General features: G+C 47.0%; 1 protein-coding gene across 1 annotated transcript; it reads left to right on the top strand.

Annotated features, from left to right (window-relative positions):
• Nucleotides 1–218: 218 nt before the first annotated feature.
• On the top strand, nucleotides 219–11,796 carry lox (lysyl oxidase; the record flags this gene model as incomplete). The annotated part of the gene is made up of 6 exons (XM_080499747.1): nucleotides 219–744; nucleotides 9,384–9,492; nucleotides 9,693–9,824; nucleotides 10,748–10,904; nucleotides 11,237–11,332; nucleotides 11,677–11,796. The coding sequence occupies 6 exons, from the start codon at nucleotides 219–221 to the stop codon at nucleotides 11,794–11,796; spliced, it is 1,140 nt and encodes a 379-aa protein (XP_080355873.1).
• Between the last annotated feature and the right edge of the window lie 15,963 nt (nucleotides 11,797–27,759).

Raw genomic sequence — 27,759 nt, 5'->3', positions numbered from 1 at the left:
TTCTCCCTCCCCCCTCCTCCTCAGTGACTCTCCTCCTCCTCCCTCCTCCTCCTCCCTCCTCCTCCTCCCTCCTCCTCCTCCTCTCTGCATCTGAAGGAGCAGCCGAGTCCAACTTCATCATTCCAGACCAACTGCTTCAATTAGCAGCTGCGCTCTGCACACAGAGGAAGAAAGCTCTTATTTTGTCACTTTAAGTGCTTGAAATAATCACTTGAAGAATGAAAGACCTCTCTTTTGACACCTTGTTGTTGAGTTTCACGCACTTGTTTTTCCTCTGCACGTTCCTGGATGCGCTTGAGGCTCGCGCTCAGAGGCTCGCTGCTGCTGCAGATGCCGATGCGCTCAGGCTCGGGTTGACATGGCAACACAACGGACAGGTTTTCAGCATCCTGAGCGCCGGTTCACAGTACAGGCCGTCTGAGCGACGTCACGGTGGGTCGCCCCTCCGCGACAAACCTGTGGTGGTCCTGGGAGGCGTGAACCACACGGCATTGCGCGTCCCGGCCGCCGCCGGCTCCGCGCAATTACGCGCAATGGCGAGCCAGCATCGGCAGCCGTCCGTGCAGGAGCGTCCAGACGACCCGCCGCTGGGCAGATCGCAGGATATGATGGTCGGAGATGATCCTTACAACCCGTACAAGGCTTCAAACTACTACCCCTATTACAACTACTACAACTCGTACTACAGACCCAGACACCGGGTTCACCACAGGCACGGATACGGCACCAGCTACCATCAGCACGGTGAGAAGAACTGGCTTTTAAATGCACAAGGGAAAGAGGAGCCAAATATGGTACAACCAGGGATAACCATACAATGTGAAAGCAAATATAATCATGTATTATTTTATCAAAAGCACCTGTTGTTTCTAAATCAGTCGTCACAACGTTTTGTTCAGATGTAACACATATTGGCACTGCAGTTAAATACTGTTTCTCAGGGGTTTCAAACACCTTTTGGTTCAGGGCTCATATACAGCACAATGTTGTCCTGATTGGGCTGGACTGGTAAAATAGTGCCACAATAACATTTCAACGTTAACATGAAAGGTTGTCTTTGTTCTGATATCGAGTATAACTTGAGAAAAAGTCTATGTTTTTGCTAAATGTTTTGCAAATAGGACAGAAAGTTTCTATGATTTCAACATAAATCAAATTCTAATGATACTCTCTGGTGGTATATTCAGTTAAATAATATAAAGACCTGTCTTTTAAATGATTCAGTCTTTTGCAGAATCAGAAAAACTTTATTAATCCCTGTGGGAAATTCTTGAAATGCAAATTAACTTTGACGAACTGTATTAAAAAGTCGATGGTTTCTCTGGAATTCTTACAATTTGCTTGTTGATTTGTGGACTAGATTGGAGCCTCTTGTGGGCTGGTTTTGGCCCACGGGTCTTATGTTTGACACCCCGGCTGTATATTGATAAAGTAGTAGTTCATTATTGTCAAAGCTGTGAAGATAAACCTGCAGTGTGAAGGCTGCAAAGTGCCACAACAGGAGATCTCACTGACAATGCACCAAGATGCATCATTAACATTGACAGGATGTGGACATTTTTTGAAAATACTGAACTTTTTAAAGAAATGTTTTGGGGGTTGAGTTGTACAGAATGGATTAAAGCAAGTCAGTGATTTGTCTTTGAGGTTTCTCAATATGCTTTTTATTGAAACGTATTTGAGCTCCGTCTAGTTGCTTGAAGATCAATGTGTTCTTCTATTCACCAAGCCCTTTTAATGTTCATGGTTCACTCTGTAAAGGGAAATATAAGTCTGGACCAATTTTATAGGCTCATTATTCATGAAACTGGATCTCTTGACAATCTCCTTAAACCTGGAGTGAAGGGGGGGGGTGGGGGGGGGGGGCATATCCACTTTCCACATGCTTTCCTTGAAGTCTACTAGTGCTTCTCCATTAATATACATTGACAGGATGACCTTTCCAAAGAAAATCAAGTCTGCTTTTAGTCTGCTTTGAGTTTAAAAGGAAAGTCGACACAGTTGATCTGAATGAGGAAAAGTTGAACCGAGAGCGATATTTAAACAGTCACTCAGTTTAGCACGTGATGTCATGACGATGGATGCATGCAGAGGATAGAATTGCCTGGAAGAAGTTCAACTAAAGTCAGAAAGGTCCACATGTAAAAGAACGTTACATATCAAAGTAAATCTTGTAAGCAGTGCATTGACAAAAAATTCTCTTTATCTGACTCATTTATTGAAAGATAAATCGAGAGATTTGTCACGCAGAGTCACAGCTGTTATAGATAGCGTTAGCCTTCCGTGACCCAAATTGCCATGCTGCAAAAAACGTTACCATATTGAGAAAAAACTCATCCAAATAGAGAAAACATTACTAATCTGAGAAAAAAAACCCACTTTCAAATAGAGAAGACTATGTAAGTAAGTAAGTAAGTAAACTTTATTTATACAGCGCCTTTCTCAGACCAAGGTCACAAAGCGCTTCACAGTTTCAGTAAAAACATAAACAGGAATAAAATGCAAATACAGATTTAAAAGGCCAAGACAACACATTGATAGACATAACATCCCTAAAAGAACTAAGCGAAAGCCTGAAGAAATAAATAGGTCTTTAGTTGACCCTTGAAGGAATCAACAGACTCAACAGAACGCAGAGAGAGCGGGAGATCGTTCCAAAGCTTGGGAGCAACAGCCTGGAAGGACCTGTCTCCTCTGGTCTTGAACAGAGTACGTGGAACCATCAGGAGGTTCTGATCCACAGGCCTCAGAGCCCTGGCTGGGGCGTAAGGCTGGATCAGGTCTCTGATACAAGAAGGAGCCTGACCGTGCAAAGCTCTGAAGGTTAAAACCAGAATTTTGAAATTGGTCCTGTAGGACACCGGCAGCCAATGGAGAGCTTTAAGGACAGGGGTGATGTGCGTCCTCCTGTTTGTGCAGGTCAGGATTCTCACTGCAGAGTTCTGCACTAACTGCAGGCGAGACAACTCCTTCTTGTTTAAACATGAAAACAAACTGTTACAATAGTCTAAACGCAAAGACACAAAAGCATGAATAATCACCTCCAAATCATTTTGCGAAACCATTTTCCTGACTTTGGAGATTCACCTCAGCTGGAAAAAGCAGTTCCTGGTTGGCTGTTTACAGTGTTGCACCAGCGACATGTCTTTGTCAAGAATAACACCCAGTTTTCTTAGGCTCAGTTTAACGGACTGGCCTACGTCACCTAAGTGCTGGGTTATCCCTGGACGGGCACCAGCAGAGACGAGGGTCGGAGGTAAAATCTAAATAATTTATTGCTCCAAACAAACACAAGTCGAGCCTAAATTAGGCTGAACAAACAAAAACCGGAGTGCACGTAGCAGAGACGGAACTACAGGGACGGGAGACGACTCTGGGAGATCAGGAACGAATGACAATAATCCGGCGGTGCCCTGCGGTCAGATGCTGGCTTATGAACCACGCTGATTAAGATCCGCCTCAGGTGCGTGTAGTTGTCCCTGGCGAGAGTGTCACTAGGAGAGAGGGAGAGTGAGGGGAGAATGCAACACACAGAAACACAGAACATCATAGTACCCCCCCCCCCCCCCCCCCCCCCCCCCCCCAATGGACGCCACCTGGTGTCCGACCAGGCTTGTCAGGGTACTCGGTGTCAAAGTCTGTGAGCAATGCATTGTCCAAAATCAGGGACCGTGAGATCCAGGACCCTCCCAGTCCACCAAGTACTGGGAACCACGGCCACGACGGCGAACATCCAGGAGGCGATGGACTGTGAGTGCGGGGTGGTCATCCACAACCCGGGGGGTGGGGGGGTCGGAAGGCGGGCTCAGTGGACTTGTGGAAACAGGCTTGAGAAGAGACATGTGAAAAGTAGAGTGCACCTTGAGAGAGGCAGGGATCTTCAATCTGACCGCACATGGGTTTACAGTCTTCTCAATTTCATGAGGCCCGATGAACCTGGGAGTGAACTTTCATGACTCCACCTGAAGGGGTAGGTCCTTGGTGGAAAGCCACACCCTTTGACCTGGCTGGTAATTTGGTGCGTCTGATCTGTGTCTGTCTGCCAACCTTTGATTCCGGGCTGAGGAGTGAAGAAGTGCTGTGCGAGCCTGTTTGCCACATTCTGCGTGCACGACCCTAGTGATCTTGGACAGAGGGGACAGCACTGTGCAAGTCCTGTTCAGGGAAGGGAGGGGGTTGGAAACCATGATCGACCATAAAAGGGGACATACCCGTGGAGGAGCAAACTAGAGAGTTGTGGACATATTCAACCCAGGGCCGATTAGGGGCCCAGGAGGCTGGGTGTTGAGGCACAACGGAGGCTCGATTCCAAATCCTGATCAGTTCACTCCGTCTGACCATTTGTTTGTGGATGGTAACCTGAGGACAAACTAGCAGAGACACCCAGAGTCTGACAGAACGCTTTCCAGAGACGGGAGGAAAACTGAGGGACACGATCAGAAACTATATCCTGGGGGATTCCATGGAGGCGAAAAACATGGTGAACCAGGAGAGAAGCAGTTTCCAGAGCCGAGGGTAGTTCAGGCAAGATAACAAAATGTGCGGACTTGGAGAATCTGTCCACAATAGTGAGGATCACCGCGCTACCTTCTGACGGAGGGAGGCCGGTCACGAAATCAACTGCGATGTGGGACCAAGTGCAATGTGGGACTGGTATCTGCTGCGATGGAGGGTTCACCAGAATTGTTCCCGCAGGAGAGCCAGGATACGGCGGTACCCAGGGTGGCTTGGAATCATGGCCCCACTGTAGAACTCGTGTCCTAAGAGCCGGGGAAACCAATAGGCATTCATCTCGACAACCTTCAGGGATACCTGTGGTGGGTTGAGCATCCTGGACCAGCTCCTCAATCTCCAACTGGGCAACCGCCACAACACAGGAAGGGGGAACAATGGCTTGGGGAATAGACTCCTCCTCTGAGGGAGCGAACTGGCGAGAGAGTGCGTCAGCCTTTATATTCCTGGAGCCAGGGCAGTAGGTGATGGTGAACCGAAATCTTCCCAGGAAGAGTGCCCAGCGTGCCTGACAGGGGTTGAGTCTGCGGGAAGAGTGCAGGTAAGCAAGGTTCTTATGGTCTGTCCATACTGCAAATGGATGCGTGGAACCCTCCAACCAGTGCCTCCAGTCCTGGAGTGCCAACACCACCACCAACAGTTCTCGGTTGCCCACATCATAGTTTCTCTCTGCCGATGAGTCTCCGGGAGAAAAAGGCACATGGGTGGAGCTTCTCATCTGGAGCCGTGCGTTGGGAGAGAACCGCCGCCACCCCAGTGTCTGAAGCGTCCACCTCCAGGATGAACAGACGGTCCGGGTCAGGATGCGACAGTACCGGAGCAGTGAAAAAGAGAGTCTTTAACCTGTCAAAAGAACATTGTGCCTCAGACCATGAAAAGGGTACTTTCACTGAAGTCAGTTGGTGTAAAGGGCTGGCTACTTTGCTGTAGTCCCTAATAAACCTCCTATAAAAGTTTGCAAAACCCAAAAACCATTGTAGTTGTTTCCGAGTAGAGGGGACAGGCCACTCAGCCACGGCCTGAATCTTGGCCGGGCCCGCACTCAGTTGCCCCCTCTCAATCACAAAGCCAAGTAACAGCACAGAGGAGTTATGGAACCAGCACTTCTCTGCTTTCACAAATAACTGGTTCTCTAATAATCTCTGGAGAACAAGCTTCACATGCTGCACATGGTCCTGGAGAGTCTGAGAAAAAATGTAAATGTCATTCAGATAAACAGAAACAAATTGATGTAACATGTCCCTGAGCACATCATTGATCAGAGCTTGAAAAACCGCTGGGCCATTCATGAGTCCAAACGGCATAACCAAATACTCACAGTGTCCTGTGGGGGTGTGGAACGCAGTTTTCCACTCATCCTTCCCCTTGATACGCACCAAGTGATATGCATTGCGTAGGTCCAGTTTAGAGAAGGTAGTTGCCTTGTGGAGAGGCCACAAGTAGAGTCAATGAGGGGCAAGGGGTAACTGTTACGAGCAGTTACCTCATTCAGACCCCTATATTCTAAGCAACAACGCAGGGACTTGTCCTTCTTGTCCACAAAGAAGAGCCCAGCCCCCGCTGGGGAGGATGAGGGGCGAATAATACCATCTGCCAGGGACTCAGTTAGGATTCCATGGCCTCCCTCTCAGGCTTGGATAACTTGTACAACTTACTGGTTGGTCACTTTGCTCCAGGGAGCAAATCAATGGCTCAGTCATAAGGCCTGTGAGGAGGGAGGGAAAGGGCCCCGTCCTTACTAAAAACTTCGGCGGAGAGGTCAACAGGCTCAGGGGTCGGAGGACTCGACATGGCACTCGGGGTTGCAGAATGAAGACAGTGAGAGTGACAGAAAAGACTACAGTTCATGATGGAAAATGTGGACCAGTCAATTTGCGGATGATGTAACTTTAACCAAGGGAGTCCCAAAACTAAAGGCAACGAGGTGGAGTGGATTGCGTAGAGGAAAAAGAGTTCACAATGGTTACCTGAGAGAGTCAGGGAGATGGGAGTAGTGCAATGGGTTACCCGGGCCAGTAGATCCAGTGCAGAAATTCTCTTGGGAACAGGAAGAGACTCAACTGGAATCCCATTACTGTTCACAAAATAAAACTTTCATTGGCACCAGAGTCCACTAACGCCAGGACAGGGCGAGAGGCTCTTGAGTGGTTCACAGTACCTTTTAGGATGAGACGTTGGCAGGGGGGGTCCAACACGGAAGTTTGGCCCATCAGCGCCCCCCTGTGGCCTGATGAGCCCGCTCTTTTGACAGCTTTGAACAGTTGGCGATGAAGTGGCCAGCCTGGCCACAATACACACACAGATGCTCCTCAATTCTGTGACGATGCTCAGCTGGGTCTCGCCAGGCTCTTCCCAGGCGCATGGGTTCCTCAGGAGGGAGAGAAGAAGCTCCACGTGGAGGGTCAGTGGGACACACTGAGGAGAACACCCGCTGAGACGCTACTGGAAGAGGAGATGGCCGGGGCGACGGTGCTGCGTGGGGGGGGGGGGGGGCATCTCTCTCGTCTAACCTGAGCCTATTGTCGAACCTGATGGCTGGAGAAATCAACTCCAGCAGACTATCTGTTTCATCTCGGGCTGCAAGTTCCTCCTTCAGGTCCTCATTTAGTGCCTGCATGAAAACTGTTTGTAGGGCTTGAGGACCCCAACTGCACTCTGCCGCTAGAATGCGAAAATCAATAGCAAACTCTGAGAGTGAGGAGGCGCCCTGCTGCAGAGAAAGGAGTCGCTTACTCGCTTCTCTTCCACAAACGGGACGATCAAAAACTCTCCTCATCTCAGAAACAAAGGAGTCCAGTGTATTACGTACAAGGGAACCAGAGTTTACCAATGCTGCTGCCCAAGCTGATGCCTTACCCTCCAATAAGCTCATCACAAAGCCAAACAGCAGTCACTGCCTGCAGCATCCTCCTCTCCTCAACTCAACTCCATGGAATTTCCCTGAAGGCTGAATGATCTGGAGTGTGTGAACTGTTCAGTAGCTGATGGTAGAATAACTGGGGTGTATGGAGCCATATTTTTAAACCCAGTTGCGTAACACCTGACTTGTGTTTCGCCCCGACTGAATACCTGCAGCTCCACTAGACAAACCTGAGACAGTGACTATCATTTCCTCTGGTACGGTGCGCCTGGCGGCTGCTCACATCTCTCATAATAAATTCTCCCAATTCACCACATTCCTGACAAATGAATGAAAATGAGGATGCACAGCAGCGGTCGCAGCTTTGTGCATTAGCTGCAACACGGTGGAACAATAATGTTGACTGTGCGTATTGACTGGTGATGATCCGCCACCGTTTCCTGCTCGTACTTGTAACGCATGTTAAACGGTCGTGACTGTCTGTGACGCCTCGGTCCTAAATCAGAGAATTCAGGTCAAGATTGTGATCCACAACCAGGAATTGAGATTAATGCCAAACTTGTCGCCTTTATGTGTAAACGCACCTTTAACAGCTACTCAACCATCGTCTTGCTTTTCTCGTCGTGACTTAAAACTTTATCAACCGCATCAATAGCGCATTTTATTTTTAAATTAACTCAGCATCAACAAATGCTTCTCAGCTTTAGCAAGGTTCCATGAAACAAGCGATGTCGCACTGTTGTGCTTGTTCCAATGCCGACATTTCGTAGACACGGAGGGCTTGTATCATTATGTTTTGTGTTTTGCGGCTGTGGGGTCTTGGAGGGTCATTGGCGTTAAAGCTGGTGGCATGCAGGAAGTTGAAGTGATGATCCACTTTGCTGAAGCTCCGCTCTGTGTGCACATCAAACACAGGCCGGTAATATAAAACTAAACTGTTCAGTCCAGTCGGAGTTCAACTGAGGCTTTTCCTGCTCCACTTTTTCTCGCTGCAGCTCAGGTTGTTTCTTTTTTAACATTTTGACTCACTGTTGGATACCGGGTGGTTTCGCAGGTCGTGAAATCTAAATCTGTGTAAGTCCGGGTGAACGAAGCACACATTGAGGTAATTATGTCAGATGTGCTTAGAGGCTGGCTTCGACTACGGTGTGGGATAAGGATTCTAAAGGTAGATCAGTGCTTTTTGTTTTACCCACAAATCGCACTTTATTTCACATTTATGTGCAGCTAAGAGATGTTTGATTTTTATGGACCCCTTGCAATTACACCACGGGCCACTAGGGGTCTGAGGACCCCCAGTTGAGAATCATTGACAGATGACCAAGTTGGATTGTTATAACAGTGACTGTCAAAATAAAACTACCATGTCCAGGAGAATAAGGACTGGGAGTCATGACACTGTGGAGGAAACATTGTTGTGATTGTCCCTCTACAGAGCATGCCAATTACTTTGGGTGTGGAGTGCACACGCAGTTGCAGTGCTTCCACTGTCCACTTGGGGGCAGAGACTGACCGTTTCCAGAAAGTGTCTTTTTCACCCATCGACACTGCGACAGAGTTTTTAAGACGTTTACATTTCCACTGGCTTTGAGCACGGTTGTCGTGTAAACGGACACCCAAGACTCGATGAAAGTTTTCCGTTTTCACTTGACTCGTGTAATCCAGCCCTAAAACTCACTTTTAGAGACTTACTTTTAACTGCTGGCCTCTTTCAATTATCTCTCGCTTGAATTCCTCTTTACAATCCTGATTTTATTATAAACGTCATTTTGTTTGTCATCTTTCTCCGAGAAAACACTTTGTAAAATGCTGTTTTTAAAAGTTGCTCATTGAACAAAGCAAATGATCAATCTCGAGGCCACCGCTCCCATAAGTCGCCGTTATAACTGGTACTGTTGATTTCTTGTAGATTGTGGTGTGACTTTGTTGTGAGCAGTGTCTTTTCTAGGGGAACTTTAGTAACAAACTCGTCTCAGTGCATGTATTTCAATCTGCTGTGCTGTGAATGCAGGTCTCCCTGATCTGGTTCCTGATCCGTACTATATCCAGGCTGCCACCTACATCCAGAGGTTGCCCATGTACAACCTTCGCTGTGCTGCTGAAGAGAACTGCCTGGCCAGGTGAGTCCACCTGCTGACGGCAGATTCACTCAGAGGAGGTTTTATTCCAGAGAAGAATTCTCTGCAGTTAATCTTGACCTAACATTTCGGGAGCAGTGGGCTCTGCTGCTGGGCCATGCCCGGGAAGCAGCAGGGTCAAAGGTCATGCTTGCGGCCCACCCTGGTAGGCAGTGGGATTCAAACTTCTTCTTCTTTTCCAGCTCTGCTCAGCACTCCAATGACTATGACACCAGAGTCTTGCTGAGGTTTCCTCAAAGAGTGAAGAACCAGGGAACAGCCGACTTCCTGCCCAACAAACCTCGATATGCCTGGGAGTGGCACAGCTGTCATAAGTAGGTCGCTGGTACACCAGGCCTCCTTCATTTACTACTTCTGTTTATAGAGAGAACGTGTTTGTTTTTGTTTTGTTTTTAACATTGTTATTCAATTAAAGATCATACAGGCAAGAAATACGCTGGGCCTGAGACAGAACCTTGATGGACTCCACAGGGTTCACACATTTCAAAGAACCAGTCTTGGGATCAATAATACTGTTGCACTCCCAAAAAGCCACAACTCCTTTTTTTGTTTAGCTTTGACAACTTTATTTGCCCTGGAGGCTTTTTTGATTTTCTCTCTCCACAGCAGCCGACAACACAAGTTACATTAGTCACCATCCATAGTCCACACTCAACACCTTTCCACTGTTGCAACACTTCCAACGTAGGTTCTTAAAGAAACATACAATATTTACAAACGAAACCAATATGTCTTAATACAAAGTAAACCATAACACTTCCTATGTTTCCAGGTCACAACACCACTTTTTAAAAGAAAAAGTTCAAGTATGAGTACTAACCTTTGCCTACTTCCCGATACCGAGTATCAATACCAAAGCGTAAAACATTTTAGCACGTAGCTTACAGCATGAGCTCAGTGAAACTAACTGCTATCCGTCTTTCTGCTGATTTTGTCCAGAATATTCTTCACCTCCTCAAAACCTAATTTAGAGTCAGTTCCTTTTTCATTTTCATTACAGTAACATGAAAGCATCTCCAATCGCTGTGTCGGACAGCTTTTACAAGTATTGGTATGAGAATGAGTACGAGCCATTCAGGCAGTATTGGAGCGAAAGCCGGTGTCGTCATCAGTGTCGTGTCGGTGCGTCCCGAGTTTCAAGATGTAATACAGCCCAAAACTTGACAAAAGACTTTCACACTGGAGTTGGTTCTTTAGTCCCTCCACTGCCTGACCTGCCTGTGGCTGCGGCGCTCAGTCATTTCCACAGCATGGACGAGTTCAGCCTGTACCAGCTGCTGGACGGACAAACTCACAAAGAAGTGGCCGAGGGCCACAAGGCCAGCTTCTGCCTGGAGGACACGTCTTGTGAGCCCGGATACTACCGCCGCTTTGCCTGCACGTCACACACACAGGTACACACACACACACACACACACACGCTACAAAGACAAAGACAGTAGGCAGACATTTTACCATGGAATTAAGATAAATATATGAAAATTACTTTTAATAAGACAGCTAAACAAGAAAAATATTCAATGTCAAAATGACAAATATAAGTATATATATGAATTTATATATATAAAAAACCTGAAGAGCAGCATGAAGAGCACATACAGTACAAGGATGACATATTCACGTGACAATTGAATGATACAACTGATAATAAAAAATAATTCAAACTGAATTGTTTGCATGGTTAGGTTTTTTTCTTCTTCTTTTGTTTCTTCTTCTTTTGCTGCAGGGTTTGAGTCCTGGCTGCTTCGACACTTATAATGCCGACATCGACTGTCAGTGGATCGACATCACAGACGTCTCTCCTGGAAAATACATCCTCAAGGTCCGACTCACTGGACGGAAATGAAACACTCAAATGCTTTCAAATTTAAATTCAACCCGACATTTAGGTTGTTTATTTTGTTGGACAACACAAAGCAGCAAATTGTTATGACAACAAGGCTTTATTGAATGTCATGTTCAGCTTTTATTCTCAATGTAAAGATTACAGCTAAAATCAACAGGCAGGTTTTCAACAGTCTACTATACTATACTTCTACTATACTGTACTTCTATCGGGGAAGGGGTTTTTCTAAAACGAGAGAAGGACAATCCAGCTTGAAGATGATGGATTTGAGGCAAACTCTTTGCTGCTCACACACCGGTGACGTTGCGTTCTTCCACCAGGTGACAGTCAACCCAAAGCAGCACGTTCAGGAGTCCAACTACAACAACAACATGGTTCGGTGTGACGTGCAGTACAGCGGCACCGCGGCACATGTCTCTGGATGCACCACCACATCGTAAGACTCCCATGTTCCTCACTTCTTGATGTGGCGAGGCCATCAGCTCTGCAGGTCTGCATCTTCTCAGGTTAACAGGAGCAACGAAAAGTAATTGTGCTCAGTCAGTTGATTAATCTGCACGTACTTCTGTTTTCCACTCGTCTTTACTCATTAATACAACACGTTTTGTGACGTCACTCAAAGCCGTCACTGTGTAAACCCACACTTTAATGTATTGCCTCATTAATTTGCATCTTTCAGAAATAAATGTGACATACCATTAAAAAGGAAATGAACAATGAAATGTAATTCTTGGTCTAATGTTGGCCAACGCTATTGAAGTGCAGATATTATTATATTTACCCATGTTGTGGGTAAATATAGAAGATCATATAATAATATATTCTATATTTACCCATGTTGTGGGTAAATATAGATCATATAATAATATCTTCTATGTTTACCCATGTAGAGTGGCATTATTACGTAATGCAGCAGTACATTTTCAAGTCATTCTGTAATAATTGCGCATTTTGTTATAACTTGTTACTACCCTTACTACTAAATCAGGATTACATGGTTGAATACACTCAGTGGCACTTACAATCTGGTTTCATTTATTCAAGAAAATAGAAATGTCTGGTGGAAATACAAGTTAGCTTGTAACTTCTATAATCTACCAGCCACAATGATGATCTAAAACGTTCAACCTGATTGAAAGCATTTCATTCTACCACTGTTATGTTGGAAGGACAAAGACTGACATATTCTAGTCCAAATGAGTCTTAATCTTTTTCCACATTATTAAACATAGAAACAAAATGTATACATAATGCACCAAATGATTGTATTTTCTTAAAAAAAAAAAGAACAAAAGTGGAACATCCACAATTTGTATTAACAGTTGCAGCATGTAACAAGATTAACAAAGTTTATTTGAAAATGAGCTTAAGAATTTTTATACAAACTGGCATTATTACATAATGAGTTGAATGCGTTGCTACAACCTCGTTAAAAGTAACTCCAGAAGTTATGTTTTTTTGTTAGTTTGTTTTTAAAGAAAATTCCTTTACGACAATAGACTGTGGTCTGGCTTTATAGTTTGTCAAAGAAAAATGCTTCAAATGTAGATATTTCTCTCTGGTAAATTTAATCAATTAGTGATTTATCAAGTTGTACTTGAAAACAAATTTTGTGTACTTTTTTTCACCTTTGGGAATGAGTGAAATAGAGTCAGCTTATTGTGCTGGGACAATTTTTTGACCTTCAAACTAACCCCCCCCCCCCCCCCCCCCCTTTCTCATTTTCACAGCCAGTGAAGCGACTCCTGGTCTAGGAACCTGAAGAAGACCATGGACTGAAAACTCAGTCAGAGCTCAACAGAAGTTCAAATTAAAGTTTGTTTATTTGTCATAAAATCTTCAGCATTAAGCAAAAAAGAAAAAAAAAAAGATGCCAAAAACACAGAAGCAAACATCTCAAGCAGGAAGCATGTTAAAGTCAAATCGGAGGGAAGCAAAAAGTTCATTTCATTCCATTTCTGGATTTTATTACACAACTTCACGTCATCACTTTATTTCCATATTGTGTACGATTCACATAAACATGCTGCTGGAGTTACTGATAGATTAATTTTGTCTGAAGGTTCCAACTGATGGGGCCTTCTCATTGCCAAGATCTCAGGAATGAAAAAAGAGCTCATTCCCATTATGTTGGTGTCTGAAATGACCCTGAGCTCAGTTTGCAAAATGAAGCAAACCTGCTTCTTTCTTTTCTAGTGAAAGTATTGAATTTGTTCTTTTCCTCTTTTTTCGTAGCAGCAGTTTTAGGTTTTGTTGAAATGCACAGATTGCTTGGCTGCACTTGTAGAGAATCTCATTGTCCTTTTCTTCAGCTATCTTGATAATGAAGAGTGTCTTTGTGCACAAGGGGCAGAAGTAAGATCCTTCAATGCGGTGGTAGCAGCCTCGCCTTGTCGCCCCCCCGCCTGCTTCTGCTCGCCGCCACAATGCCATCTCAGGCACTCAACATCTCAGCACAACGGCTTTGGATTGCTCTCATTCAGAAATGAAGCTGCGAAGCCGCCTGACCACACATCCTTTTCACTCCAATACACAACCTGGAAGCACAGTCGACATGGACATCATGGACACTGAATGAGAAGAAGACAATGGTGTTCCTCTGAAGTGAAGGAAGATCCTGTTGCTGCTCTGTGCCAGTGTGGGGTTCTGTTTACAGTTTCAACTGAAAGCGCAACATTTCTGCTCCATTTTGTCCTTTTGGACCACAACAATTGAAAATGCATCAGTGTGGAAACGGCTCCCAAGGTGAAACTTTCCAGAAAGTCTGGTGCTCTGTCGCCTTTCAGACGGCAACTACTGCTACTGCGCACCTGCACCTGCACCTGCACCTGCACCTGCACCTGCACCTGCACCTGCACCTGCACCTGCACCTGCTCCTGCACCTGCACCTGCACCTGCACCTGCACCTGCTCCTGCACCTGCACCTGCACCTGCACCTGCACCTGCACCTGCACCTGCACCTGCACCTGCACCTGCACCTGCACCATAGAGAACAGCTGTTTTGCACGTGCTCAGTAGACGGACAAAAGATCAATGTTTCCTCCAGAATGTTGTGACTCCCAGTCCATATCCTCCTGGACTTGGTAGTTTTATTTTGACAATCACCGTAATAACAATCAAACTGGGTCGTCTGTCCGTGTTCTCCCATTGTTAATGTTTACAGCGTGTTGTTCTCTCTCTCTGACTGGTTTCATTAAAAAAACAACCAAGAACACCAGCCTGTAGCCTGTCATGCTAACGAGAGCATTTTCAACGTTTCAGCCATGTAAACATGTAAACATGAAACTTTTCTGAAACAAAAATGTATAAATGATGCGTTTTCACTTGAAACTTTGTGTAAACAAGAGACATAAAAGGCTCCAATTCACCTTCATTTGTTAGCAGGGGAAATGATTGTGTTTCATACTTCCAAAGCTGGTGATGCTAAGGAACACGTTATTTCCAAAATAGTAAATTATATATTTCTGTATATAAACACAGATTTTCATTTTTATTTTCATTTTTGCAACATGATAAAATTGATCATTTGGTTTAACAACATATTTGCTTTATGGCACAATAAAAGGAAACTAAAGAGTTAAGTTCCAATTAAATGAATGAGCTCACTGCACTCATATTTGTTGAAATGGTTAACAAATCACCTCAATCACAATACTAACAAATCGACAATAACAAAAACATTTAAATGGCATCAAAACAGCTTTAGTTGTATTTGTAGTCTTTTTTCTTCCATGTTTACTACAATAAAGGGATATTTTTACTTTACCAAACTGCTTGAAGTCTTTAACAGCAAACTGCTAGGATCAGAGCAGGATTGAGTTCAATGCACTAAAGAACTCAACACTGCCACCTAATGCACAAAGGCGTTTTACACAACACACTGTACTTCACTGTAAACTTCCGTCATTCCAAAGGAGAGCTGCAGATGATTTCCGTTTTTAAAAAGAGTGCGTTTTAATCCTCCCTCATTATGTGTCTCATCGTGCTCTGTTGGCGCGATGGAAAGATTCAAGGTGCTGAAGCACAATGACAGCTTGTAACCACACACGTCATGTGATCAACCTGCATTACATTAATAAAGTTTATTTGAATGAGATTTGATTTTGTGTGACTGATTTAGTGTTGATGCATTGAAGGATGGATGGATGGATGGATAATGGGTGGATGGATAATGGGTGGATGGATGATGGATGGATGGGTGATGGATGGATGGGTGATGGATGATGGATGGATGATGGATGGATGGATGGATGGGTGCTGGATGGATGGATGATGGATGGATGGGTGATGGATGGGTGATGGATGATGGATGGATGATGGATGGATGGATGGATGGGTGGTGGATGGATGGGTGATGGATGGATGGGTGATGGATGGATGGATGATGGATGGGTGGGTGATGGATGGATGGATGATGGATGGATGGAGGATGGATGGATGGATGATGGATGGGTGGGTGATGGATGGGTGATTGATGGATGGATGGATGGATGGATGATGGATGGATGGATGATGGATGGATGGGTGATGGATGATGGATGGATGGATGGATGGATGATGGATGGATGGATGATGGATGGATGGGTGATGGATGGATGGATGATGGATGGATGGGTGATGGATGGATGGATGATGGATTGTAGCCAATAAGCCTCCACCTCTGAGCCTGGTTCTCCACGTTTCTTACTGTTAAAACAGTTTTCACTTTCCACCGATGCTTGAGGAATTGTTGGTTTTTCTCTGTAAAAGTGTAAAAAGAACAAAGAAGAAAAGACAGGCATGGTGGTGCAGTGGTTTGCACTGTGGCCTCACATAAAAAGTTTTCTTTCTGTGTGTTCTATATGTTATCCCCATGGTGCTCTGACCTGCTCCCAAATGTTAGAGACATCAAGTACTATCTGTATCTGTTCCACCATATAAATGATCTGTATCCGTATCCGTACTCAGAGTGGGCGGGGCCTAAACTGAAAGTGGTCATGGTTCGCCTGAAAGTGGGTGGGGCTTAAATCAGTACATTATTTTAAGTCTGAAATTGATATGGATTGATCAGAAGTTGCTTTATTTATTGTTTATTTGAAAACTATTTACAGAACAGCCTCAGAATTGAGATTCAATGTTTCATATATAAAACGCTATATACAGTATATAAAGCTTAATTTATAATAATTTTAACATCCATCCATCCATTTTCTGTCACTTATCCGGGGCCGGGTCACAGAGGTGAGAGGGGTCTGGCTGCAGACAGGAAATGACGACACATCTAACCTGAATGCACAGGCGCAAGCTACATATTAGCAGTAAGTTGTTACTTTGAAATTTCCTGATAATATAATGAATGTATGGTTTCTTGCTGTTCGCCGTTTATATACCTGCAGTAAACTAACATACATTGATGATGATAATAACAGCCTGTTACACCAGTGGTTTAGGTTAGGTGTCATTTTAAAGCTAAGTCATGCTAACGGTGGCTAAAGCACCCAGGTTGACTTTTTCTCAGTACATAACGTAAAATAACTGTTCGTATATCTGATGGTGAAACAGTTTGTAAAAGGTACAGCCATAAACCCTTCATAAAGTAGCTAATGCATTGCAGTGGAGTAGAAAACTTGTTTTTCTCAGCATGTGAACGTTTTACAGAAGTTCTTACAGGACAAAGTATCAACATATAATGTAAAACAACATGATGTATTACTGTAGTTTATATTAGTATCTAAAGTTGTTAAAAATAGCTCAACCTTAATCGGTTGTAGTAAAGAAATGAACATATATCAAATGCAGGAGTAATATTAATCCAGTAGCGATTGATAAAAGTGTCTGCTTTTAATTTTCTCTTTTATTTTAATGTATATTTTATATGGTGTGTGTTTACATTTAACATGTATTCATTAGGGAAAAGCTTTTTGGTTGATGTCTGTGACGTGACAACATGGTGACTTCATATCAGAGCGACGCTCCAATCAGAGCTGCCGTTGTGGTTCCTGTGTAGAACCCTGCTCTCCTGCTCTCTGTCAGGAATGATGCTCACTGTGACCTGGAACCTTCTAGCTAAACATATCATGTTCATTAAATATGACTTTATATAAGTTGTGTTGTCTTGTTCTTCACAGTGTTACGATCAAATGTCTTCAGGTTTTGAAGACGACAATGAATCAGTGTTGAAACGACGAATATAACGTCAGTGTGACGAATTAAAAACCCTCATAGTGTCTTGATGTGTTTGAATATTGAAATATGTGTGTTTGTGTGTTTGAAGAAGAGCAGTGGACTAATGTGTCTTCCAGACTGGACGTCCCTCCACCAGGTGGAGACGACAGAGGACGACAGTCTGGTTTCAGTCTCTGCTGGTCAAATACTATTGAAGCAGTGTTGAAACATCATTTTCTGTCTTTTCCAGAGGAAACGTGTGAATCAAGGATTGTTGGTGACTGAAGACATGACGCAAATGTCATGATCCTGCCTTCTCTCCTCCCCTCCTGTGTTCCCCTTAGCTCCGCCCCTGTGTTTCCCTTAGCTCCGCCCCTGTGTTTCCCTTAGCCCCGCCCCTGTGTTCCCCTTAGCTCCGCCCCTTTGTTTCCCTTAGCTCCGCCCCTGTGCTCTCCTGCTTCCTCCTCCCTGATCACAGCTGTTTGTTGTTGTCATTAGTGTGTATTTAGTTCCCCTCTCCTGTAGCTCCAGTTGCCAGTTCGTCTGAGTTCTTACATCATTCGTACCCGCCTTTTTCCCTCGTGTTGCCTTTCCTGTGTTTTTGACCTTCTGCCTGCCTGCCCGACTTCTCCTCCTGGATTTCCTCCTCCATTGCCTGCTCTGGTTTTTGATCTTGGACTGCCTGACTTTGCTTCTGCTGTGTTTTTGAAACTAAAACACTTTTTGAACTGAGCTTCTTATCTGCCATCCAATTGAGTTCACAAACCCTGACTGTATGAACTGGCCATGGACTCAGCCGGCAGACAAGAGCACGCCGAACCACCGGAGACTCGACAAGTTCTCCAGTTCCTGAGTACTCTTCTTCAGTGGCACATCACACAGAGTGATCAGGTCCTCCTGGCCTTTGGCGGACAGCTAAACACCCTCTCAGCGCAGGTGAGGAACCTACCGCAGACCCAGACCCCCGTACTTCCTGCCATGCTTCCGTCGCTGGTTCTGCTGGCTCCGCTGGCTCCGCTGGCTCCGCTGGCTCCGCTGGCTCTGCTGGCTCCTCCGCCATGTTTTTCAGGTGAGACGGAGATGCTACGGCAGTTTGAACTACATTTCGAGCTCCGGTCAGCTTCCTTCCTGACAAAACGAGCCAAGGTGGCCTTTATCATCTCCCACCTGGGTGGACAAGCAGCGACGCAGGCGGCGGCCGAGTGGAGTAACCAGGCAGCTACATGCACCACCGTCTTCCTCAAGGCACTCACGGACCTGTTCCCGCGATCGCTCACGGGCCGGGAGGCCGCTCACACCATCATGACGATGCAACAGGGATCCTCGTCAGTGGCTGATTGTGCCATCTCCTTCCGCGCCGTTGCTGCTGACAGCAGCTGGAACCCTGGGGCGTTGTATGATGCCTTCCTGTTTGGACTGTCTCCTAGTTTAAAGACTCTTCTGCTCTCCCGTGAGTTACCCGTCAGTCTGGATGAGCTGGTACTGGCGATCCGAACAGAGCGACGTTCAGCTGACTGGGGGTGTGCGACTCAGGACTCAAGAAGGAAAGATCTGCAAGCTCTGACATCAGTTCACGGACGACCACAGTTGCCCCCTCGTCGACTGCCTTCTGATCCTCTGGCATCCTCCACCTGCACAGAGGAACCAATGCAACTGGGCCGGATGCATTTAACACCTGAGGAACATGAGAGACGGTTCAGACTCCGGCTCTGCATTTACTGTGGGCAACCTGGGCACCACCTCACCAACTGTCCGATGCGAGGCAAGTCTTCAACTGTTGTGCCGAGGTCACTGTACTCGATCTCAGGTGTTAAAGACTCCCAGTGTCCTGTGTTCTCTGTCACTCTCTGGACTCTTGGTGCCTCCCTACAGGTGGAAGTACTGGTGGACTTCGGGGCTGACGCTAACCTCATGCACTCCCAGCTGGCTGAGAGACTCCACTTGAAGACATTCCCCCTCAACCCCCCCCCCCCCATTGAGGCTCACGCCCTGGATGGACGTCTCTTGTCCCAGATTACTTGGACCTCTCAGCCAGTACAGGTTAGCTTTCCCGATAGTCATTCCGAGTCCACCAACTTCCACCTATTTATGTCCCCCCAATTCCCTGTGGTCCTGGGCCTCCCCTGGCTTCAACAGCACAACCCCAGTATTGATTGGGTGACAGGACGTGTGAGGACCTGGGCGCCCCGGTGCAAATATAACTGTCTGTCCTCTAAGAACTCCACCCAGCTCACCACTGTTTACCCGGCAACCAGCTCTGTCACGCCCTCCCCGGACCTCGAGAAGATCCCGGCCTGCTACCACGATCTCTTGGAGGTGTTTTCTAAGAGCCAGGCTACCTCTCTGCCTCCACACAGGCCCTATGACTGTACCATCGACCTACAGCCTGGCACCCCAATATCTCTCGCCGTCTTTACTCTCTGTCAAAGCCGGAGCAGCAGGCGATGGACGACTACATCAAGGCCTCCCTGGAAGCAGGTATTATCAGACCATCTTCTTCTCCCGTTGGAGCTGGATTTTCTTTGTTTCGAAGAAGGACGGGTCTTTGAGACCTTGTATCGACTATCGAGCCCTCAATGCCATCACTGTTAAGAACCGCTATCCTCTGCCACTTAGGACATCTGCATTTGAGCTCCCAGAGGCGCTAACTGTTTTTCCAAACTGGACCTACGAAATGCGTACCATTTGGTTCGCATTCGTGAGGGCGATGAATGGAAGACAGCCTTCAATACCTCCTCTGGCCACTATGAGTATCTGGTTATGCCCTTTGGACTGTGTAACACACCTGCCACCTTTCAGGCCTTAATCAATGATGTCCTAAGGGACTTCCTCAACTGTTTTGTGTTTGTGTACCTGGACGATATTCTTGTGTTTTCCCAAGATCAGGAGACTCACATCCAGCATATGAGACTAGTCCTCTCTCGCCTCCTGGAACACGCACTATTTGTTAAGGCAGAGAAATGTGAGTTTCACGTTCCCTCAACGTCATTCATTGGTCTGATCATTTCCCCAGGACACATCCAGATGGACCCTGCCAAGGTCAGGGCTGTGGCCTCATGGCCAACTCCAGAGAACTGTAAACAACTACAGCGCTTCCTTGGCTTCGCCAACTTTTACAGAAAGTTTGGTAAAGATTTAAGTATGGTTGCAGCCCCATTGCACAGACTCACCTCCACTGTTTCTCCATTCTCATGGACCCCTGAGGCTGACCAGGCATTCAAGAACCTCCGGACAGCTTTCTGCTCTGCCCCCCTTCTCGTTCAACCAGATCCTGTGAGGCAATTCATGGCGGAGGTCAACGCCTCAGATTTAGGCGTGGGGGCAGTCCTGTCACAAAGGTCAGTTTCTGATGGCCGCCTTCACCCGTGTGCGTTTTTTTCTCGTCGCCTTTCAGATGCCGAGAGGAATCACTGTGTGGGAGACAGGGAGCTGCTGGCCATCAAGTTGGCCCTCGAGGAGTGGCGGCATTGGCTTGAGGGCTCTACCCAACCCTTCATCGTGTGGACAGACCACAAAAACCTTGAGTATCTGAGAACAACAAAGAGGTTAAATGCGCTGCAAACCCGCTGGAGTTTGTTTTTTGCGCTTTTAAACTTCTCTCTGACATTCAGACCGGGAGCGAAGAACACCAAACCTGATGCGCTCTCTCACATCTATGAGGAGGGGGAGGCCACCGCCCAGCCTGAGGGGATGAGTCTGTCATCTCCTCAGCCAAGGTCATCGGGGCTATCCTATGGGAAGTGGAGCAGAGAGTGTCGGACGCTCTCGTGGGACAGCAGGTACCTGATAATATCCCTTATAACCGCTTGTTTGTTCCACAAGAGCTCCGTCCCCAGGTCCTGAAATGGGCTCATGCTTCTCGGTTGGCGGTCCACCCGGGGGTCAGTCGGACATTGGCCTCGGTCCAACAACTCTTTTGGTGGCCCAAACTGCGAGCGGACGTCAGGGAGTATGTGGCAGCCTGGTCTGAGTGCTCCCGTTGCAAGTCTGGTAATTCACCCCCAGCAGGAAGTCTCCTCCCTCTGTCTGTCCCTTCTCGTCCCTGGTCCCACATCACTTTGGATTTCGTCACTGGACTTCCTGAATCCCATGGCAAAACCACCGTCCTCACTGTAGTTGACCGTTTTTCTAAGATGGCTCATTTCATTCCCCTCACTAAGCTACCCTCCGCCAAAGAGACCGCTGAATTAGTCCTCCTCCATGTTTTCCGGCTTCGCGGTCTCCCTCAGGATGTAGTTTCAGATCGTGGCCCCCAGTTTACCTCCCATTTCTGGAAGGAGTTCTGGGCCCTCATTGGAGCCTCCCAGAGTCTCTCTTCTGGCTACCACCCTCAGTCTAATGGACAGATGGAGCGTCTAAACCAGGTCCTGGAGACTGGCCTTCGACTCCTGTCCCACCAACAACCCTCCTCCTGGTCTAAAAACATCATCTGGGTGAGTATGCGCACAATTCCCTTCCCTCTGCATCAACTGGACTCTCACCATTTCATTGTGTTTATGGTTTTCAGCCCCCACTCTTCCCAGCCCTTGAGAAGGAGGTTCAGGTTCCCTCGGCGGCTGCCCTGGTTCGGAGGTGCCGGAGAGTCTGGATCCAGGCCCACCAGCGTCTTCTCCGAGCGGCGGCGTCTCATAAGATCTACGTTGACCGTCGTCGCTCACAGGCACCATCTACCAGCCAGGGCAGCATGTGTGGCTTTCCACAAGGAACCTCCGACTCCAGGGACCATAACGCAAGTTAACCCCATTATTCATTGGCCCTTTTCCCATTTCCAAAGTGATCAACCCCGTGTCTGTTCGTCTCCAACTCCCCAGGAACATCCGGAGCCATCCCGCTTTCCACATTTCCCACATGAAACCCACCGACGAAAGCCCCCTGGTCCTCGCCTCAAAACCCCCTCCACCCCCCCGGATACTGGACAGCGGAGAGACAGTTTATACGGTCCGCAAGGGGGGGGGGGGGTACTGTCATGATCCTGCCTTCTCTCCTCCCCTCCTGTGTTCCCCTTAGCTCCACCCCTGTGCTCTCCTGCTTCCCCCTCCCTGATCACAGCTGTTTGTTATTGTCATTAGTGTGTATTTAGTTCCCTGTCTTCCAGCTTCTGTTTCCAGTTCGTCTGAGTTCTTACACCATTCGTACCCACCTTTTTTCCTCGTGTTGCCTTTCGTGTGTTTTTGACCTTCTGCCTGCCTGCCCGACTTCTCCTCCTGGATTTCCTCCTCCATCGCCTGCTCTGGTTTTTGATCTTGGACTGCCTGACTTTGCTTCTGCTGGGTTTTTGAAAATAAAACACTTTTTGAACTGAGCTTCTTGTCTGCCGTCCAATTGAGTTCACAAAACCTGACAGCAAAGGTGGTTCAGGAGAACCTGGAGGAACAGGCCCTTCAGTACTGGACATGGAGGAACAGGTCCTTCAGTACTGGACATGGAGGAACAGGAACAGGCCCTTCAGTACTGGACATGAGGGTGTCTTTTGCAACAATGGGAGATGTTGCAGGAAGAGGAAGAGACCACCCTACAGAGGAAGCTCATTTCAGCTGCTTGTATTCAGGACCTCGTTCTTTCGGTCATGACCCATAGTTCATGACCATAGGTGAGGGTAGGAACGAAGATCGACCGGTAAATCGAGAGCTTGGTCTTTTGGCTCAGCTCCTTCTTCACCACGACGGACCGATACAACGTCCGCATAACTGCAGACGCTGCACCGATCCGCCTGTCGATCTCACGCTCCATCTTTCCCCCACTCCTGAACAAGACCCCAAGATACTTGAACTCCTCCACCTGGAACAAGGGCACTCCACCGACCTGGAGGGGGCAAGACACCTTTGTCCGGTCGAGAACCATGACCTCGGATTTAGAGGTGCTGATCCTCATCCCAGCTGCTTCACACTCGGCTGCGAACCGTGTCAGTACACGCTGAAGGTCCAGGCTTGATGGAGCCAACAGAACCACATCATTTGCAATATATGAGGAACAGAACCGGTGATAAAGGACAGTCCTGCTGGAGGCCAACGTGCACTGGGAACAGGTCTGACCTACTGCCGGCAATGTGAACCAAACTCCTGCTCTGGGTGTACAGGGACCAAACAGTCCTTAACAAAGGGCCCCGGACTCCATACTCCCGGAGCACCCCCCACAGGATGTCCTGAGGGACGCGGTCCAATGCCTTCTCCAGATCCACACAACACATGTGGACTGGTTGGGTGAACTCCCATGAACCCTCAAGCACCTGGTGGAGGGTATAGAGCTGGTCCAGTGTTCCACCACCAGGAGAACCTGGTGGAGGGTATAGAGCTGGTCCAGTGTTCCACCACCAGGAGAACCTGGTGGAGGGTATAGAGCTGGTCCAGTGTTCCACCATCAGGAGAACCTGGTGGAGGGTATAGAGCTGGTCCAGTGTTCCACCATCAGGAGAACCTGGTGGAGGGTCTAGAGCTGGTCCAGTGTTCCACCATCAGGAGAACCTGGTGGAGGGTATAGAGCTGGTCCAGTGTTCCACCATCAGGAGAACCTGGTGGAGGGTATAGAGCTGGTCCAGTGTTCCACCATCAGGAGAACCTGGTGGAGGGTATAGAGCTGGTCCAGTGTTCCACCATCAGGAGAACCTGGTGGAGGGTATAGAGCTGGTCCAGTGTTCCACGACCAGGACGAAAACCACATTGTTCCTCTTGGATCCGAGGTTCGACTAACGGCCGGACCCTCCTCTCCAGTACCCTGGAATAGACTTTCCCGGGGAGGCTGAGGAGTGTGATCCCTCTGTGGTTGGAACACACCCTCCGATCCCCCTTCTTGAAGAGAGGGACCACCACCCCGGTCTGCCAGTCCAGAGGTACTGTCCCCGCCCGCCACGCGATGTAGCAGAGACGAGTCAGCCATGGCGGTACCTGCACATCCAGAGACTTAAGGAACTCTGGGCGAATCTCACTTAAGGAACTATGAGCTAACAGTGCCCGATAAGACTCCTTCAGCTTGACAGCATCCCTTACTTCCGGTTTCCACCACCGGGTTCGGGGATTGCCGCCACTACAGGTACCAGAGACCCTCCGGCCACAGCTCCGAGCAGCAGCTTTGACAATGGAAGTGGAGAACATGGTCCTGTTGGGATTTATGGTTGGTTATTAGTGTTAAAATTATTGTAAGTAATAGATTACTGAAAGTAATAACTCACTGGAAGTAATTTAAGTAAAATTGAAATTATTAATGGAATTAAATGGTCATTTACTCATTAACTCCTAAAGTAATTGATTAATTACTTAAAAGTTAATAAATTATCAAAGAGTATTTATTTATGAAAAATTATTAATTTCAATAAATTGGTTATTTATCAAATAATAATCAAATTATAAGATAAATAAGAAAAATAAGCTAATACCAAAATATCAGTCTCATATTTGAAAAGGGTTGTTTAAGTTAGTGAAGATTCCTGTGCAAAATATAACAATCTTAAATAACAGGGAAGGTGTGAGATTTGAGCACAGACTGTTACAAACCAGTGAATTGTCAACAATAAATACACAATAATTACCAGGTATCAATCAATTCAGCTAAAAGGTGTTGATTAACAAAAATGCATTATTTCATAAATAATTCTGAAATTATATCATAAATCAACACAATCAAGTAACAAACATCATCTAACACGGAGATCTAGTCTACTAAACAACAACATTATGTACAAAGAAAGAGCGTGTGTGTGTGTGTGTGTGTGTGTGTGTGTGTGTGTGTGTGTGTGTGTGTGTGTGTGTGTGTGTAGAGAGAAAGAGAGAGAGAGAGTTGGAGGGAGTGTGTGTGTGTGTGAGACGTGTGATGGAACTACAAAACAAGATGGCGGATCACAAGAAACTCCATTCAAATGGAGGTTATCAGAGAGCAGGAAGTCTGTCCTGGGTCTCCACCATGTGCTGGAGAACAATGGAACATGGAAGCTAGTCTTTAGCGTCTGCTTCCTGTGTGTCTCTGCTAAAGGACCATTTCTAGAATGACTTGATGTGAATGAGACTTGTTTTGTAAAACGTCAGGAGTCGTCAGATGGTGTTCAGTTACTGTGTGATGTTGTCTTTGATGTGATATGTGTAGGATTGTGAGTTAACTAGTTAGTAAAGCAAAGATTAGCATGCAGACCCTGTGTCTGTGGCAGAGCTAACGTTGGTTTACAGGTTGATCACTGCTCCTAATATCATTATCTATAGAACTCAATCGCTGTAACAGAATCAACACATCTTCATAAAGTTAAACAGTTCTATCATAGCATCAGGTTTAACTAATCTCAGGTAAAGCCCAGTTGTTGTTACCACTTCCTTGAAGGAGTTCAGTTGTTGTCCTGCTGGAGGGAAGCTGGTGTCTTCTCCTGTAGTTAGCACCTCCTGCTAACTGTGGTTGCTGGTTCTGCAGGCTGAGGAGAAGAAGATGGAGTTGATGTTTCAGGAGTCCTTCTTTGCAGCTCCTGGTTGTTCCTTTTGTCCAGACTGAGGAGCTGGTCGCTCAGGTCTGTGATGGTTTTCCTGCTTGTTCAGGAAAAACACAAAGAAGTTCTGTGAGGGTCCCTGGTCCGTCCTGGAGGAACCGGTTGGTTTCCCTGGAGATCAGACTCTGGGTGCTGGTCTCTGGATCAGGGGAAGGTCTGACCCTCGTGGTCGGGTCAGCAGAGGAGTTGAGGAGTGAAGGCCCCTGGCTGCAGGCCTCTGGTGTTAGCTGTATGCTAACACTGGGTGAGTGTTAGCTGTATGCTAACGCTGGGTGAGTGTTAGCTGTATGCTGACACTGGGTGAGCTGCCTCCAGCAACCTCCTCCTCCATTGAAGAACAGGAGCAAAAGCCTTTTTTGAGTGGAGCTACTCAGATGCAGCTCCTCCCTGGTGTTCACCAGGGAAGACTCGGGGCAAGACTCCCTTGAGGAGTCTCTTCCAAAGGCTGTGGTGTGCTTGAAATGAGTCTTGGCTCGTCACCTGCAGTGGTGGCTGACTGTCAGGGAGCCTTGAAGTGGATCGGCTGGGGTTGGACTATGGAATAGACCCCAGTATTGGTAGGGAACCTCTGGACAGGATGACAGCAACTCTGCTGTTGGAAGCTGAGTGGCCTGGTTCTGGGCCAAGGGGAGTCTGGCTGACTTGGGCCCAAAGGCGCCGTTGGTGGCAGTCAATCATTACAGCCAGTCGGTTCAGGAGGTCCTGACCAATAAGCAGTTCCTCTGTGTCCAGATCAGTCACATAGATGGGATGTGTCACTGACATGTCCTGGAAAGCTGTCGACCCAGACATGTTGAGTGACGGGGTGCAAGTCCTGAGTGAAGCTTTGGACGGGACAGCTTCAAGCCTATACTCACCTGTGGTGGGCGGTCCACCTGACTGGACCACCTCAGGACTGTAGAGACCTGGAGGAGGCGGTCCACCTGACTGGACAGCTTCAAGAATGCCCATATCTGGGGTAATTCCTCCATCTGACTGGACATTTTCCAGACTGCGGAGATGTGCTGCGGCTCTGCTGAGAGCTGCACCAGGTTTTACCCCAGTGTGGTTTGGCTCATTGTGCTGAGAGCCATACCCTGACTCATCTTCTGATGAATCATCAGATGATGTGTCTGTTCTAACTTCTTTCCCAGAAGTTGGGTTAGTAACCCAATAGGTTCCGTATAAGGAGCCTGATGGTCCCTGGCCTGGATCTCCTGTCGCAGGCGGGAGTTCTCCAGCTTCAGCTGGGCAGTGTTAATCCTCAGCTGCGAACTGTACAGTTGCAGCTGGGAGAGCTGCTCTTGAGCTTCTAGAGCTTGCAGCTCGGCCTTGCGCTGGTAGAGCAGTGCAATGTGGCCTAACACATCCGGGATGGTGAGCTCTACCTGACCAACCGGGTTCCTCACATAGCTTAACAGCTGCCTGATCTCTGCTTCACAGGTCTCTAAGCTGTAGCTGTTGAGGTTTCTTCTCTCCTGTGTGGAGAGGCATAGGAGACCAGCGACCACAGTCTGCAGGGCTGGGTCATGTGACTCCCGAGGAGTCTCTGCTCCGAGCACGCAGTGTCTCTGACTCCTCATGGTAGGAGTCACGCGAAAGCTGTGTTTTGAAAAGTGCCAAAATGTTGTTTATGCACAGGTGATGGTTACACCTGTGGCTTACAACTCTATAGGTCCCTAATTGCTCAAACTGTAACCTCTCTCAAGTTAACAGGGTGGTTTTAGCACCTTGGGTGAGAAATAGCTGGTTAGTGTACATTTATCTCTGCTGGAAACAAAAGATGTCATGAAAATGCAGGAAAAATCTCTAACCCCTT

This window comes from Blennius ocellaris, assembly GCF_963422515.1.
Source record: "Blennius ocellaris genome assembly, chromosome: 7".
Lineage (NCBI taxonomy): Eukaryota > Metazoa > Chordata > Actinopteri > Blenniiformes > Blenniidae > Blennius > Blennius ocellaris.
Note: the sequence above shows the minus strand (reverse complement) of the source record. Positions and strands in the feature narration are given on the sequence as shown.